The sequence below is a fragment of the Podarcis melisellensis genome (assembly GCF_964234715.1).
Source record: "Podarcis melisellensis genome assembly, chromosome: 7".
Classification (NCBI taxonomy): domain Eukaryota; kingdom Metazoa; phylum Chordata; class Lepidosauria; order Squamata; family Lacertidae; genus Podarcis; species Podarcis melisellensis.
The window spans coordinates 71,309,757-71,326,262 of record NC_138539.1 but is presented as its reverse complement, the minus strand read 5'-3'; the positions used below and the strand labels follow the sequence as shown (position 1 = coordinate 71,326,262).

Here is a 16,506-nt window from a genome sequence, read left to right as displayed (position 1 = left end):
GCTGGCTCGCCAGAGCAGCTTCATCACACTGGCCACATGACCCGGAAGTGTCTTCGGACGGCGCTGGCCCCTGGCCTCTTAAGTGAGATGGGCACACAACCCTAGAGTCGGACACGACTGGCCCGTACGGGCAGGGGTACCTTTACCTTTATTGGGTTGTTGTTTTTATTCTGATTATATATGTTGCTATTTTTCTTGTGAACTGCCCTGAGACCTCCAAGTATAGGGTGGTATATAAATCAATCAATCAATAAAATAAGTATGCCAGTCCCAGGGCTAATGTACTTTGCCCCTATTCCAGGAGCATTGTGGGGAACTTAAAGTGCCCTCAATCTAGTGGGTCAAAAACTACTTCCCATCTGCTCCTGGCATGTCCTCACAATGCCTCACTATGGCTTCTTGGGACAAACCTCTTGTCGAGATAATGATCCACAGAATTTTCTGGATCCTGGGATGTCCTTCCAGGGACCACGGGATTGTAATGTTCAGCTTTAATCCTCAAACCAGCTATTCTGACACTGCCATGGCACATCTTAGGGTAAACAATTTCATGCTTATGAACAGAATATATCTACTATGTCAGATATGAATTCTTGGAATGTCCCCCGCCCCTTCATCCAATGACAGATATTGCTATAAAAGTTATAGTCCAATAATAAAATCCAATATACCTCCTACATGTATATGCCCTACAGATTCATCACTGTTTTCATTAGCTGGGGAAGCATATTTAAATATATTGATTTTCATTTACAAAGAAAAGAATCAACTCACAGCTGAACTGATGAATATCTTATTTCTAGAACTCTACTCTTTTTTTTTTTACTTGATTTGTATTACTCTACACAGCCTTTAAGTTTGAAATCTTTTACTTGGACAATAGTTAGTGCTTCTAGACTTTAGCACTGTTCGTGAAGCCAATCTGGGTCAACTGAATGTCCCCGTGGAAGGCAGAAAAAAAATATGCCTCCACAGGCACATTCACTCTGCATACAAGCCATCCATTTAAAGCACATTTGAAGCAAAAACAGCCCCAATCTGGGGAACTGATTCTGTACCCCTGCAACAGTTCTGTCCCTTATCACTTCCCTCGCTTCTCCTAAACTGGCCGAATGACCCAGATCCTGTCAAGACTTGACCACACACTATCAAGGGAAGAGGCCATGATTTAGCTCATCCTTCCAACTGAAGCTCTCAATACTAAACATCTGTGAGGAACATGGTTTTCAAATTTTCTACTGGCTCAAAAGTCTGGTTCTGTCATGAAACAAGGCGATGTGACTTTCTTCAGGCAGCAGGAGAGGGGAGATAGAGGAAGGCAAGAATTGATGTCGGACTACCACAGCAATTTTTTCAAAATTATTCAGGGGACACTATTTGGATGTCTCTTCGGGAATGAAAATGTCCGGGGCATGTATTCACTATTGAGCTAAGTGGACAATCTAGAATACATAAAATGTTCCCCAGAATAACAGTGTCTGGAAGAATTGGTGGTCTGAGAAAGCTGTCTTCAGAGATGCATATTGCCCATTCTTGGTATTATCTAGAAGCCAAATGAGCTTCTAAAACACACACACACACACACACACCCCAGCATTCCTCAAACACCTTGTTTTAAAACCATTGGATTAGGACATGAATGCAAGGATATGGCCTGGCAAATAACATTTTACACAGTCCTCAAATCCATTTGCACATATCAGTTTGCATCGGTAGCGGACAGTGTAGTGTGTGGGGGTGCTTATCTGAACTCATGAGGTCCAGCGCCGAGGGCCCTCACTGCAAGAAGCCAAGTTACGGGGAACCAGGCAGAGGGCCTTCTCAGTAGTGGCACCTGCCCTGTGGAACGCCCTCCCACTAGATGTCAAAGAGAAAAACAACTACCAAACTTTTAGAAGACATCTGAAGGCAGCCCTGTTTAGAGAAGCTTTTAATGTTTGATGGACTATTGTATTTTAATATTTTGATGGAAGCCGCCCAGAGTGGCTGGGGAAACCCAGCCAGATGGGTGGGGTATGAATAATATTTTTTTTATTATTATTGACAGTCAAATCACTGCTGCTTACAGGAAGGAAGAGGGAGAAGGGCCAAACAGCAGAGAGGTTGGTGCAGTGCAAATGCACCAGCGGAGCCAGTCTGATATTTCTGCTACTGCATCAGAACTGCACTGCCCTTCTTGACACCTTCCCACCCCCCCTCCATGTTAGTAACAGTGCTAGTCGCTGACGATGATGATTTTAATATTTGTACCCTGCCCATCTGACTGGGTTGTCCCAGCCTTTTTGGGCAGCTTCTGGCAAAATATAAAAACACCATAAATGTTAAAAAATTCCCCTATACGGGTCTGCCTTCAGATGTCTTCTAAAATTTGTGTAATTCTTTATCCCCTTGACATCTGATGCAAGGGCGTTCCACAGGGCGGGCGCCACTACCGAGAAGGCCCTCTGCCTGGTTCGCTGTAACCTCACTTCTCACAGTGAGGGATCTGCCAGAAGGCCCCTTGTTTTGTTTCCTTATTGTTCCATGAGCTGGTGGTGTCCAATGTGAGCATTGTGCATATGCACATTCACCCACAAAAAAACAATCATGATGTGATTTCATCATCAATGATTCCTCATTGCACAGTAACCTAGACCGCACTCCAATACACAGTTGCTTGGAATGTACCTTAGTGAACTCAGTGAGGTTTTACTTCTCAGTAGATGTGCAAAAGATTAGGTCACAAAACAAATATATGACGGGATTGCATGATGGCAACAATTGTCCTTTGTGTGGTAATTGCATTCAGCTTGCTCATATTTGTCTGCAGGAAAGTGCCCAGTAGTCTCAAAAAAGTTTGGGGAGAAAAATAAACAAATGAACCCCAAATATTGACAATGCTTTTCCACATACAGGAAAAGTATCCAAAAATCTAGACAGGGAAATGATGGGGGTAATTTGGAAAGCATCCTTAAAAAGAACTAACGAAGGCAAGTAAATAATTGTTAATAAATGAAGCCATCAGCCAAGAGCTTTTGTTCCTTGTTATTTTCCCCCAAAGTGAAATCCATGCAACCAAGTTTCTAAAAGAAGCTGCAAGCAGTCAAATAGGAAGAAGTCACTTTAGATATTGGGTAGGAAGTGTTGATCAGAATTGTTGATTACTAACACCAACTTTCACTTACAAATAAGCTGTGGCCTTTGAGAATTTTGCCGCTATCTAGTGCCATGTTCCTTTGGTGTTAATGAATGAGAAACATTCGGCTTCCTTCCTTCTTCCTTGCACCCCAGCGCCTCATTATCTCCGAATACACTTTATAGATGGGAAACTGAAGCCCTCTTGTAGAACACTTACAAACACATTAACATTTCCACACAATATGTTATCCTTTAGGCACTCCTGTGGTTAGTTCTATTACATTTGCAGGAATCATCCCCCAGGGTCCTTGTTCATTGGCCTCATTGGACGTGTTAAAGCTGTCAAACCATGAACTCCACTCAATTGTGGTGAGAGTTGGCTTGGATTTTGCAAGCATTCCTAGGAGTAAGTGTGGCTCACCACACTGTGATCTTCTGGCAGGGCAAAAATAAGGAAGACGTTATAAGAAAACAGCTCAAATTCCTTGCATGGGCCAAGTCAAGGCTTGTATTTTCTACCTCCTATGCCTATATTATCCAATTGTTTTATAGTGCATAGTTTAACAATATATTTAAGACCAAAGTACAGTGGTACCTTGGTTCCTGAATGGCTTAGTTGATGAACAAATTGGCTCCCGAACACCGCAAACCCGGAAGTAAGTGTTTGGTTTTTCAGAAGCTGAACGTCTGTTTCAGCTGTCAGAATAATTTCTGAGGCCAATCAGAAGCTGCACCTTGATTTTCAAACGTTTTGGAATTTGGACGGACTTCCAGAATGGATTCAGTTCAAGAGCCAAGGTACTACTGTACACATTCTGTATTCACATTTTTTTAAAAAAAGATCATGCTTTCGTTGGCCACTTGAATCTGAAGAAAAAGCCCAATTCTGGAATGTGCTCCCTTACTCAGATCAGGACTCCACTCCTGTTACCTGCTGAAAATCCTTCCTCTTGCAGCTGTTCACCCTCAAAGGTGTTTTGAACATTGTCAGATCTTATGTTTTAGCTCTGGAGTACTCAATAAATTGATTTTTTTTATGAGCTTCCTTAGCCAAAGAGGACAAAATAATTCCCCCCATTCAATTTGGCCTATCTGAATTAATAAAGCATATGTAATATGGCATGTTACATTACATTATGTGAGGTTATTTGAGTTGAGTGTCTGTTCTGGAGCAAAGCAACATAATGCAATGTGGATGTTTAGTCAGGGTAATGTGGCATAAATGGAATGCTTTCAGGCTAGCTTCCATGACTTATTGCAAATCCATATTTATCTATTTTTGTTCCCTTCCAAGGGAATCTGCTGCTTATCAAAAGGCATAAAATATAATATCTCCATTCATAGATGCAAAAATATTTTGCTAATTAACAATAGAGCTGAACGGTTTGAGGAAGGAGAGATCTCCTGTTTCAAATGCCAGAGTTTGAATGCGCTTGAATAACCTCAGCTAGAAAATTTGCACAGGAGCACAAAGCCTTCTGGCTATCCCTGAATGGCTCCAAATGAGTCGCTGATGCTGAGAATGGCACACTAATTTGTAGGCATAGATCTGTGTGAATAGCTCCTCCAACTATTTGAATTGTTTTGTGGTCTAGTGGCCCTGTACCAAAACACAATTCCCTGGAAGTTTTCTACTAATTTCATTGGGGCTGAAATCCAACTGCACATAGATTTGAAGCATGATTCTACTTGAACTCAGCAAAAATAGAGAAAATGTCCACAAAGCCAGGCAGAAAGTCCACTATAATAATTAATTCTGATCTTTGTTTTGAGTCTACGCAGCTGAGCAACAAACCCAATATATGAAAAAGAGAACATCACTGTTTTAGCCAGAGAGTCTTCATCAAGACCTGCTAACATGGTTAGGATCAGGGTATAGGAGCATGAAAAATCTTCGAACCTGTTCTTGTATTATTATTTTTTTTAAAAAAAACCAATGACTTGTCATTTCTTCCCCTGAAATATCCCTTTGCCAACGTGTATAGAGATTTCTCTAGATATTATATCATTAGGCCATCAATATTCTCTGCATAATGCTGGGACCCAGCCCTTCCATTTGATTCCAAATAGGTATTATAAATACTTGTGGAAGTATTTACTGTGGAAATAGGTATTATAAATACTGTGGAAGACAGGAGTGCCTGGAGTGTTCTGGTCCATGGGGTCACATAGAGTAGGACACGACTAAACAACAACAAGGTATTATAAATATCAAAAGAGTTCCATCCAGAACTATTTTTCTAGATAAAGATGTGCCAGAGCTTACCATGAACCTCTCCCTTGTTCTCATAGATTGGCAATGGTGCCCACCTGAGAGGTGCTGGAGCTGAGCTCTGGTGAGTTTTGGCGGAAAGAAATCCCTGGTTCCCACAGTCCCAATCTAGTTGTGGAATCCTCCCCTAGATTTCATGATGCCATAATTGTGGCCCCGAGGACAACTTATGGTTGCTACAAGAAATGCACCCTCACAGGACACACAAGTAACTCACAAGTGTTTATGTGCATTTCTACTGTAACATTGGAAGTGGTCTCTCTTAGATCTTCCTGACAGTGATATGCAAGAGTCATCTCCAGAATCTAGGGATTTATCCATAGGGAAGATGCACACGGCCACTTCTGACATAGAATCACTCATGTATCATCTCTGAGTGTTTCCAAGCATGGATTTTATCTGACATTCTACTATGGAAGATTACGCACTGACAGGACTTTGGTTAATGTAAGCTACAGGCCTCTCTGCACTTCTACTGTAGTAGTTTTCAGACTTTCTCCTCCAGCGAAGCCTTTCCATATTGACTCACCCAATCAGAGATTGCTAAATGTACTGCACAGAAAAACAAGCATATTGCTGAGAATTATGCTCACTGAGATCATAGGAGTGAACTCCTAGGGGCTGCGGTCCCTTCACCCCCCAATAAAATATTTGAGGAGACTGCCCCCCCAAGTTGATGGACATTACCATTTGAATGGTGTGTGTGTGTTGAGAATTCAGTTTTCTAGCAGTTTTCTAGCACCCCCCAATAAAATATTTGAGGAGGCTGCCCCCCCCAATTGGACATTACCATTTAAATGGTGTGTGTGTATTGAGGATTCAGTTTTCTAGCAGCTAATTGGAGTGAACAATTAGTGGGTTGGCAACAAGCCAAGTTAAACGGAGTACATGAGAGAGCCTGCTTGGAGATAAAGGAAGCCTAGCAACAGGTAGTGATTGGCTACGGTCTTCCTTATACTGTAAGCAGAATGACAAAGCAGTTTTCTTGTTGGAGCATTGGAGTGTTGGAGTTTGGCAAGAAGTTTGAATCTAGTCTGTGTATATAGCAACTTGTACAAAGCTGTGCTTTACTCTGCTGTATATAATAAAGCTAACTAAAAATCAAGTTACTAGTCAAGCAAGTTCTTTTTCTCTTTGTTGTCCTGGAATTGTACAATTTGGCAGCTGGTAGCAAGAGTTTTGGTTGAGATCCATCAACAGTGTGCACACCATGTCAAGTGCTCAGTTATGTCAGCTTACCTGGGGCCCCCAATATTTTTTTCAAGTTGCTACCCCTGACTGAGCTCATGAGGGACAATGGCCAGGTCTGTTCAGCCTCAATGTTGCTTTGATTTGATTAAGAATGAACCCTACAGCATACCATGTATTTGTTTGTGGCCTGTTCATTGCAGGGCAATCGATAGACAGCATTTATGAAAGTCTGGGTAACTAATTTTCCAAGGAACCCCCATCAGGGCTTTCCTAGTGGACAGCATGTTGTCATAATGGAGTGGTAGGGATGGTGTCAGCTGCTACACAAACTTTTCACATTTGAGGAAGATTTAATAAATCTAGGTCACATGCAGTTTGGCTACAGGTATTAAATCACATAAATGATACTTAGGATAGGGTCCTATAAAAATACTTGGAAATCTATAGTACTACACTAGAACTGCAATTTTCTTTCAAACCAGGCAAAAGTACTTGAGAATAAGGCTTTGTCCTTTTTAAAATCTATGCTTCAACTGAACATAAAACTCTTTCACTCATGAAATTACTAATCCAATTTTTCACTCCATGTTAAAACAAAATTCTGAACAGGTTTTTTTAGCAAGGGTCACCTTTTTCATCAGAGGAAAAGTCAATGTTGGAAGATGAAGGTTAGTTTGTGTTCCAGAGGAAGGTGTACAAAGTATAACAGTTAAGTCATATTCAAAAATGCTTCTTTTTGTATACAAAAATCAAATTCAAAAATTCAAAAATCACACATTAGAACATGGGTGTTTCAATCCAATACTCCCATTTCCAAAGCTTTTGGTTTTATTTTTCCAACAGAACAAACAAAAGGTCTCTATATATTTGAGAATGAAGTCCTCAAAGATAATTTCCTACCATTAAATCGCAGCAATGCATAAGAAGAATAGGAGAAGATATACATATTGCCTACCTTGCCTACATATTGGTTATCTGAGCCGGTATATTCCTCCAGCAAGAAGAACTGGTTCCACATCCAGCCTCGCTTCTGGCGGTGCAGAGCTTTTCCTTCATTCCCTATTCCACGTGCAGCAAAACTTTTGGGCTGCTGGTCCGTAGTCCTGCTGAATACCATTGCTGTTAAGCAGGGGTGGAGCAGGCACATCCAGAGTAGTACCACCAGCAAGCCTTGTTGTATTATCATTGTTCTCCTCTGCTGACTGTCTTCTCAAGTGCCTTTGGCTGCAAGTTGGACACTTTGCCTTCAACTGAGCTCTAGATATTCTTCAGTGGAACGTGAAGCCAAGCTGTTTATACCAGCTCATCTCTCGTCTGGGCATATCCAAAATCTGAAAAGGAAACAGCAAGAGAGAAAGAGAGAAAGAGAGAAAGAGAGAGAGTGCAATACAGTTACAGATATATAATTGCAAGCTAAAAATGTTCCTTTTGTTTGCATTAGATTTCACATTGTTCCTGGCAGAATAGCTGTAAAATCTTACAGCAAATTGGTTAGCTCCCCCAAGCATAAAACAAACAGCTGATGTGGCAAGTATAAAGGTTATCTAGAAACTGTCACCTAATCAGAGCTTTGTAAAATATATTCAGCATGAAATGCTCGGGAAAAGTGAATTGTGCATATAAACGTGTTTTCCTCTGCCCCTCACCAACTACCCTTACCTTTAACTTTTATATTTAAGGTCGTTGAGAACATTCATCATGTAGACTAGGGGATCTGCACCATTGGCACTTACATATTAAATACTGCAGTCTTTACTTGAAATGTTTTCCACCTGATTTGACTTACAAGTAACCCAGTGTTTTATTAATCTTGTTACCAAGAGGCACTTAAAGGCTAATGCAAAGGCCGTTTTTGAAACCACAGAAATGGTGGAATACTAGTTCCCCAGGGTGCTTTAAATGGCAAAAGAGGACATCATATGCATCGGAAGAAATACAACATGACAAGAAGCAAACTTTCTAAGAGAGAGAGTTTCTGGGAAATCTAATGCAAAGTTCCAGCAAAATCCAACACAAAATACAAAGCCAATGTAAATGGAAGGACTGATGAAATGGAAGGTGGCCTTTCTTTTTTGCCATATTGGATATACAGGGTCAAGCCGCTGCATCCCAAAGACATGTCTTTACTTGTTCCTAAAATATTTATTAGGAAATTTGCAAATTGGAACTCCAATCTGTGCTCTCTTGTCTGTTAACTTCTTTGGCAACACTAGCTCACAATGGTATTAGAATCCCTAAAGTGCAACTATCTTTGTTAAAGTCAGACGTAGTGGTCAATCAAACCTTTGGCAGCTGCCTATTGTTGAACTTCTTGTTGTACTATAGATAGGTTCTACGTGATTATGATATGACATTAATGGATGAACCTAAATTGAACAGATTTGCTCCATGCCCACCAAGGTAAGGTCAAGGTAAAGGGACCCCTGACCATTAGGTTCAGTCGTGGCCGACTCTGGGGTTGCGGTGCTCATCTCGCTTTATTGGCCGAGGGAGCCGGCATACGGCTTCCGGGTCATGTGGCCAGCGAACCAGAGCAGTGCACGGAAACACCGTTTACCTCCCCGCCAGAGCGGTACCTATTTATCTACTTGCACTTTGGGGTGTGCTTTTGAACTGCTAGGTTGGCAGGAGCAGGGACCGAACAACGGGAGCTCACCCCGTCGTGGGGATTTGAACCACAACCTTCTGATCAGCAAGTCCTAGGCTCTGTGATTTAACCCACAGCACCACCCGTGTCCCGCCCACCCAGGAGCCCTCCCTAAAAGCTGAAGCTCAACACTTATCCCCACATCCCTCTGCACCCTTCCATAACTTTGGTTATCTTTGAACTTGCATAGCCCAGCTGGGTAGAGCTTGGTGCTGATAATGCCAATGTTGCAGGTTCATATATATTCAATCTTCTTTAAAAGTATGTTCTTCTTGTTCTCTTATTCTATATGTTAGGTCTACAAGCTGCTCATATTCCATCAGTTTAAGTCACCATTCTTCTTTGGTTGGGACCTTGCTTGTTTTCCATTTTGCGGCTAACAAAACACGGGCCGCAGTAGTGGCATACATAAATAACCTTTTGTGATACCTGGGAATTTCCGTCTGAATTATCACCAACAAAAAGGACTCTGGGTCCTTCAACATTGGGGGAAACAAAAGACTTGGAGTTAAATACCATCGGTACATCATTTTCGGGTAGTTCTCCTTCGAGGAATAACATGCTGTAAACTTCGGATCACTCTTCCAAAGTTTTCCCCAGAGATTAAAATCTATATTATGTCCTATATCTATTGCCCAATGTGTCATAGAGGCTTTGACAAGCTCGTCTTTTGTTTCCCCCAATGTTGAAGGTTTGATCCCCATATGGGACAGCAATAAGGCATATTCCTGCCTTATAAGGAGGTTGGACTAGGTGATCCTCAGGGTCCCTTCCAACTCTACAACTCTATGACTCTCCCTTCTGATGTTAAAGTCATTTCTCCTTCCTGGGGAGATGATGTTGCAGGCTGGGAGCAAGCCCTCCCCACACGCATGGGGTGTGATAGCCCCTGCGCCATTGGTTGGTCCTCGGCCACATCATCCTTAGGCCGTCCAACCCAGATGGTCTGGGGGTGTGGCATGGGCTTTTTAAACTACCCGTGGCTGAGAACTCGCCTCTGTTTTCTCCCTGATCCTTCAGTTCTCCCGCCCTCCCTCCCTCCCTCAAGTTAGGCTCTTTATTTATGGACCTTGCTAAGGACCTTGGTTGGTCACCTTGGTTGTCCAAGGGACCTGGTAGGAATTTTTTCCACTTAGTAAATTGGCACCGGCCATTTGGTTTTTTGTCTACCTCATAGCAAATGAGTCACAACTTTGTAAGGTTTGGCAGTTAGGCATTGGAGTATTTGGTCGAAGGGGAGGGGAGGTAGTGGCCATCACCTACCCCTCCTAATTCAAGGGTATTCCGCTAAAGGAATCTGGGGGGCATGGTTTCTGTCTGAAACCCCAGACGGGGGGGTTGGGCCATGGCCCGATCCCTAGCAGTGACCTTGGGGGAGTTCCTAGTTGATGTGCATCAGCAGGGCTCCCCCTACTGGTGGTTAACCCTTCCAAGTCTCCTGCAGATGGGAAGGATCAGATATAGTTGTGTGGTTTCCAATGCCTAAGCCAATACCACTCACATTCTGTAACCAATAAATTTGTAGCCTTCTATCACCTTTTAACCTAAAATACTCCTTCATGTGTCTTTATTCCACCTCCCGGGTGGGTTTGGGACCTTGCCATGCAAAGGAGGAGTCACGGAAGCTTCTGCATCTCATCCCACTCTCAATGACATACCTGGGAGTACACAGGGCCACAATTTAATATAGAGTTATCTGAGCTGGATTAAATTTAGGGCATCAAGCAGATACTCTCCAAAGTAATCCACTTTAACACCCCCTTCTGAATCAGATGAGGGAGCTATGCCCATTATTACAGTACTTCAAAAAAAGAAAAGAAAAAAAAAAGGTTTCTCCAATAATGAGGCTTGCCTTGACCGATTAACAATGTATACGCTTTGCAAATCGTTTTGTTCCCTAGAAATGAATTAGCAATCAGTAGACTCTGTAATTCTAAGTGCAAAGCCTTGACCTATATCACTTTATATCTACACAGAGTATTAGAAATTACTGCTGTGTTTTTTTTAAAAAAAATATCGTTTTGTGTTTTCTTGACAAACTCACACTTGAATTTTCAATAGAATGTTTTGCAATGAGTTTATTACTATAACCAAACCATGACAACCACTTTGCCTGCTTTGATCATCATATTTTTAGAGCAGTGTTTATGAACCAAGGGGGTAGCTAAGCCCAGAAAGAGGGCATACAAAAATCTTGCAGGAGGTGAGTGTTCCTCCCAGAAAGTATATTATAAGTACAGTGGTACCTTGGTTCTCAAACATAATCTGTTCCAGAAGTCCGTTCCAAAACCAAAGCATTCCAAAACCAATGTGCGCTTTCCCACAGAAAATAATGCAAAATGGATTAATCCATTCCAGACTTTTAAAAACTACCTCTAAAACAGCAATTTAACATGAATTTTACTATCTAACAGGACCATTGATCCATGAAATGAAAGCAATAAACAATGTACTGCAGTCACACAATCAATCAATCAGTAGCTGAACTGGGTTCCACAATAAAAAGAAAGAAAAAAGGTACAAAAACGCAAAATAAATAGCAAAAACAGACCAGAGTTCAAAAATGCACTCAGCCACCAAGCTCACTGGGTGACCTCAGCCTCATTTATTGTGGGTATAAATGGGGAGGAGTACCATGTATGCTAGGGTGGTGCTGTGGGTTAAACCACAGAGCTTTGAGGGTTTGCCGATCAGAAGGTTGGCAATTCAAATCCCCACGATGGGGTGAGCTCCCGTTGCTCAGTCCCTGCTTCTGCCAACCTAGGAATCAAAAGCACAAAGTACAAGTAGATAAATAGGTACTACTCCAGCGGGAAGGTAAACAGTATTTCCGTGTGCTGCTCTGGTTTGCCAGAAGCAGCTTAGTCATGCTGGCCACGTGACATGGAAGCTGTACGCCAGCTCCCTCGGCTGGTAAAGCGAGATGAGCACCCAAACCCCAGAGTCATCTGTGATTGGACCTAATGGTCAGGGGTCCCTTTACCTTTACCTTTGCCATGTATGCCACCTCAAGGTCCTTGGCAGAAAAGTGGGATATTGTGATCTAAAAAGTAGGGGTAGCAGCTCCCAGTCTTGTGTAAAGGTAAAGGTAAAGGGACCCCTGACCATTAGGTCCAGTCATGACTGACTCTGGGGTCGTGCCTCATCTCGCTCTATAGGCCAAGGGAGCCGGCGTTTGTCCACAGACAGCTTCCAGGTCATGTGGCCAGCATGAGTAAGCCGCTTCTAGAGAACCAGAGAGCACACAGAAATGCTGTTTACTTTCCCGCCAGAATGGTCCCTATTTATCTACTTGCACTTTGACGTGCTTTCGAACTAGCATTAAATTCTGGTCAGTGTAGCTTCAGCTGTGGTTATTAAAATAAACCAGAGTAGTTCTCAGAGTATTCAGTCACTCTCTTCCACACACACACACACACACACACACACAAATACACACAGGCATTTACAAATTGCTGCCATTTTTTTACCTGCATGTGACTTAAAGAATGAACTACAAATTAGGAAGCTTCAGGTCTTTCATCTGCATAGGTGGCTTTGAACAAGGCACCCTCATTCAACTGAATGGTTGTAAGCATTGCTGGGGCAATTAAGAGTAAAGTGTTTCAGATATTCCAAAAAAGCGACGGAGAACCTTTGAACTACAACTCTGTTGAGCCCTGACCATTGGCCATATTGGCTGGGGCTAATGGGATTTGGAGTCAACAGCCTCTGGATTGCCACAGCTTTCCCACCCCTATTCTCATGCATGGGATAAATGCTAAGCATTGTTGTGCTGCTGTGATACTTACTGGACTGAATTCATGTTAACCGTACCCTTTTACTTCTTACCCAACTCATCTGTTGATGAAATACGAAAGTTGAGCTTCATTCGTCATCTGAAAGTGACAGGGATATTCACACCAAAACTACTGAAAACAATGTGCATTTTTGCATAGGCCAGAACTTGCAGCAATGAGTCATTCAGCTTAATGTCGAATTGTAAATGATTTGTCGCCTTGTATAATGTGCATTTTTTAGGGAATCAACTGAGCTGTCTTCTCTCAGAGAAGATGCCTGTAGACCATATCTAATGAGTATAACAGCTTGAATGACACAGATTGGAATCCAAAATACTATGCCAGTTACAAGTTGTTACATTTCCCCTGAAGTCAAAATTATTTGATATATGGTGTGTGGGGGGGTTATGTACCCATAAAAATGTGTGTGCGCATGCACACACACACACACAGCTCTAATGCAGGCTATAAAAAAAGGTAAAGGATCCCTGGGCGGTTAAGTCCAGTCAAAGGCGAGTATGTGGTTGAGACACTTATCTCGCTTCAGGCCGAGGGAGACGGTGTTTGTCCACAAACAGCTTTCTGGGTCATGTGGCCAGCATGACTAAACCGCTTCTGGCACAATGGAACACTGACAGAAACCAGAGCACACAGAAATGCCATTTACCTTCCTACCACAGCGTTACCTATTTATTGCACTGGTGTGCTTTTGAACTGATAGGCTGGCAGGAGTTGAGACAGAGCAATGGGAGCTCACCCCATGGCACAGATTTGAACCACTGATCTTCTTATCAGCAAGCCCAAGAGGCTCAGTGGTTTAGACCACAGCGCCAACCACTCCTTACCATGCCTGACTAATATATTGGACTGCAGTCCTAACAGCCCATGTGGGACAGAGCCAAAGAGATGCCCTGCAGTTGTGGGAGCAGCAGATTGTATCCACTCTTCCCTGGCACCCTCCAGAACTTGGCACCCTGGCGCCCCATGCCACTAGCCTCTATGGGTAAGACACCCCTGGGTAGCGATAAAGCAGGCTATCAAATCCAAACTCCTCCTCCTCCTCCTCCTCCCCTTCTTCTTCTTCTTCGCCATGCTGACTGGGGCTGATGGGAACTGGAGTGCAACAACATTTGGAAGGCCACAGGTTCCTCACCCATATATCAGTGATTAAATTTATTACACTGTCCTGCAACTAATTTTGTTCTCTCTAAAGGTTATCACCCATGGTCATGCATCCTTCATTATAGAACATGATCCATAAAATACCTGTAGCTCACAGCCATGGTGTGAATCTTATTGCAGGTGTGGTACTAATGCTGTTGATAGATAAGCTTTGGACTGAAATAACTCATTGTGGTCTTCCTAGTAATCTTGCGAGAAAAAATGGGTTTGCCAACCATGCCCTTCCTTTTTCTGTAGGGATATTATTGAGAAATTTACATGGGGGAAAACAAAGGCTCTTTGGTTTCAGATAACCATTATGGTACGACATCACTAAATTATAAAGCGTGATGAAACATTTATGTTGCCCAAAACAGATGTAAATTGTTAAGAATAATGGTTTAATTCACACAGAAATGAAAAAATGTATACAAATTAATGAAAGTTTAAAATGGAAAATGAGTAAATGTGGATTTCTGAAGGGTTGCTAACAATGGAGTTTTTCCAATGTTATTTTCTAAAGGACTCTGAGCTCCTTAATGGGTTAATGATTAACTAACTGTTCTCTGGTAGCTAACATGTGAGGGTTGTAACCTGGGATCATGTGAGAGGTATTGAGTTGCAATCTTCATTTTAAAAGGAGTTGCCTTGAGTCTTTGTCTTCCAAACTCAACAGAGTGAACATGCAGATACAGTTGTCTCTCTGGATGCTACAGAGAGAACCATGCAATGAAATTGTTGCTCTCCTGAAGTGAGAGCAAACAACTTGAAGGCTGGAAAGCAGGCTGGAGAAAAAGAGAGGGTCCTTCGCTTTGTGATAGGAATTCTATGGTCTTAGATATGTGGTAATGTTCATAAGTGTACCAACCAAGCACATACATAGATCAGCACAGGAAGGCCAACCTGGAACCATTTTGACTCCTAAACTGACCAAATCTTTTCTCTGCAAGGTCAAAATAGAAAAGCCTCCCCATTGTCTTTTCCTTCACAAATCCTGTCTTAAGGGTATGTCTGTTTTTGAATAGGGTGTGAGCCTGTGATATGGCCCAGGAACTAAGTATTTATCATTACAAAAGACTGGCCAGGCTACCCAGGAAATCCAATCAAGTAACCTGCCAGACAGGAGATAAACAAGGACAGGAGAAAAACAATATTAAAATTTCTGTTTAGACCGCCTTTTCTGTGATGTAGGTGTGATGTATCTGGGGGGTGGTCTTAGGTTATGCCCCTTCTGTGATGCATGTATGATGTTTCTGGGGGTGGTCTTGATCTACAGGGTGGCAATTTCAAAAGTCTTTATAAGGCCTTGCACACCATTTTTCTGGGTCCCTCCTCTCTCCTGAGGGTGAGGGGAGCACCCTGTTGCAACAGATCAATAAAGGCCAAGCCTACAGGCTGCTGTTTTGCTCCAAGTGATCCTGGTTGGTGTCTTTGTGTTTTGTCCAAGGGAGCCCTCGGATTTTTCCGTTAACAGCTTATAGGTTTTTTTTTATTATTTCATATTTGTAAGATGCAGGGCCTGTGCTGGACAGCACATGACATTGTATAGGTATTTTTGATGTTTTAATTCTGTTTTAAAGAAAGTTCTATAGAAAGTTTAAATCATATTTCCATGGGCCTGGATAATGTTTCATTTCCAAAGGAGTCAGTTCTTATGCTTCCAGTTGCTTCAAACTGCAATATTCAATTTGCAGCATAAATGAAACAATATAGGGATTTTTAGTCCAACTATGATGCCAGAGAGCATACACAACCAGACATATATGCCCCTATACATCAAGGACAATTTGTTCGTGGAAACAAGACTCCCATGTGTGGATCATTTGTCTGGGAAAATGACATCCAGCAATCTGAGAACCGCAAGCACATTCTACCAAAGAGATGGTCTCTGCTGTCATTTCTGACAACGTCCATCACTCATTGTGAAGTGAGGGGGAGCCGATTCTAGGTATCCTCTCTCCTGGTCCTGCCAAGCGATAATCAGCTCTGTTCAAGATGACAGCAGCATTGAAGATCCTCGTGTGCATCATCAACAAACATACAATCTCCTGCTGCTCATGGAGATCTTTGGAGGATGTTTTCATGTGGTGCAAAGATTCTGCTTCAGGAAAACATTTCCCTGACAGGTGATGTACAAATAGATGCACATTTTAATATTTATATAGCAGAAAACACTTGGCTTTATTGCTCAAAGTTCAGTATGTGGCAAGAAGGACTGCCCACTACATCTATAGCTTTTTTTAAAAAAACAACAAAAAAGCAACAACAGATTAATCAAATGGAGCACTTTTTGGACTACCTGTGCGAGAGGGATACACTTTACACAGGTCTGTTTCTTC

At 42.2% G+C, this 16,506-nt stretch overlaps 1 protein-coding gene across 6 annotated transcripts in view; it reads right to left on the bottom strand.

Annotated features, from left to right (window-relative positions):
* The window catches only part of CDH10 (cadherin 10), a 396,417-nt gene that overhangs the window by 79,741 nt on the left and 300,170 nt on the right, over positions 1-16,506 (bottom strand). For 4 of the 6 annotated variants that reach the window (XM_081918200.1, XM_081918201.1, XM_081918203.1 and 1 more), the window contains exon 2: positions 7,536-7,911. The exons of 1 other annotated variant lie outside the window; for it this stretch is intronic. In XM_081918200.1, coding sequence (XP_081774326.1) covers positions 7,536-7,766 — 231 coding nt within the window. In that variant the 5' untranslated portion in view covers positions 7,767-7,911. Of the gene's footprint in view, positions 1-7,535; positions 7,912-16,466; positions 16,490-16,506 lie in introns of those variants that run through there. One more of the 6 variants, XM_081918202.1, reaches the window with a different exon arrangement.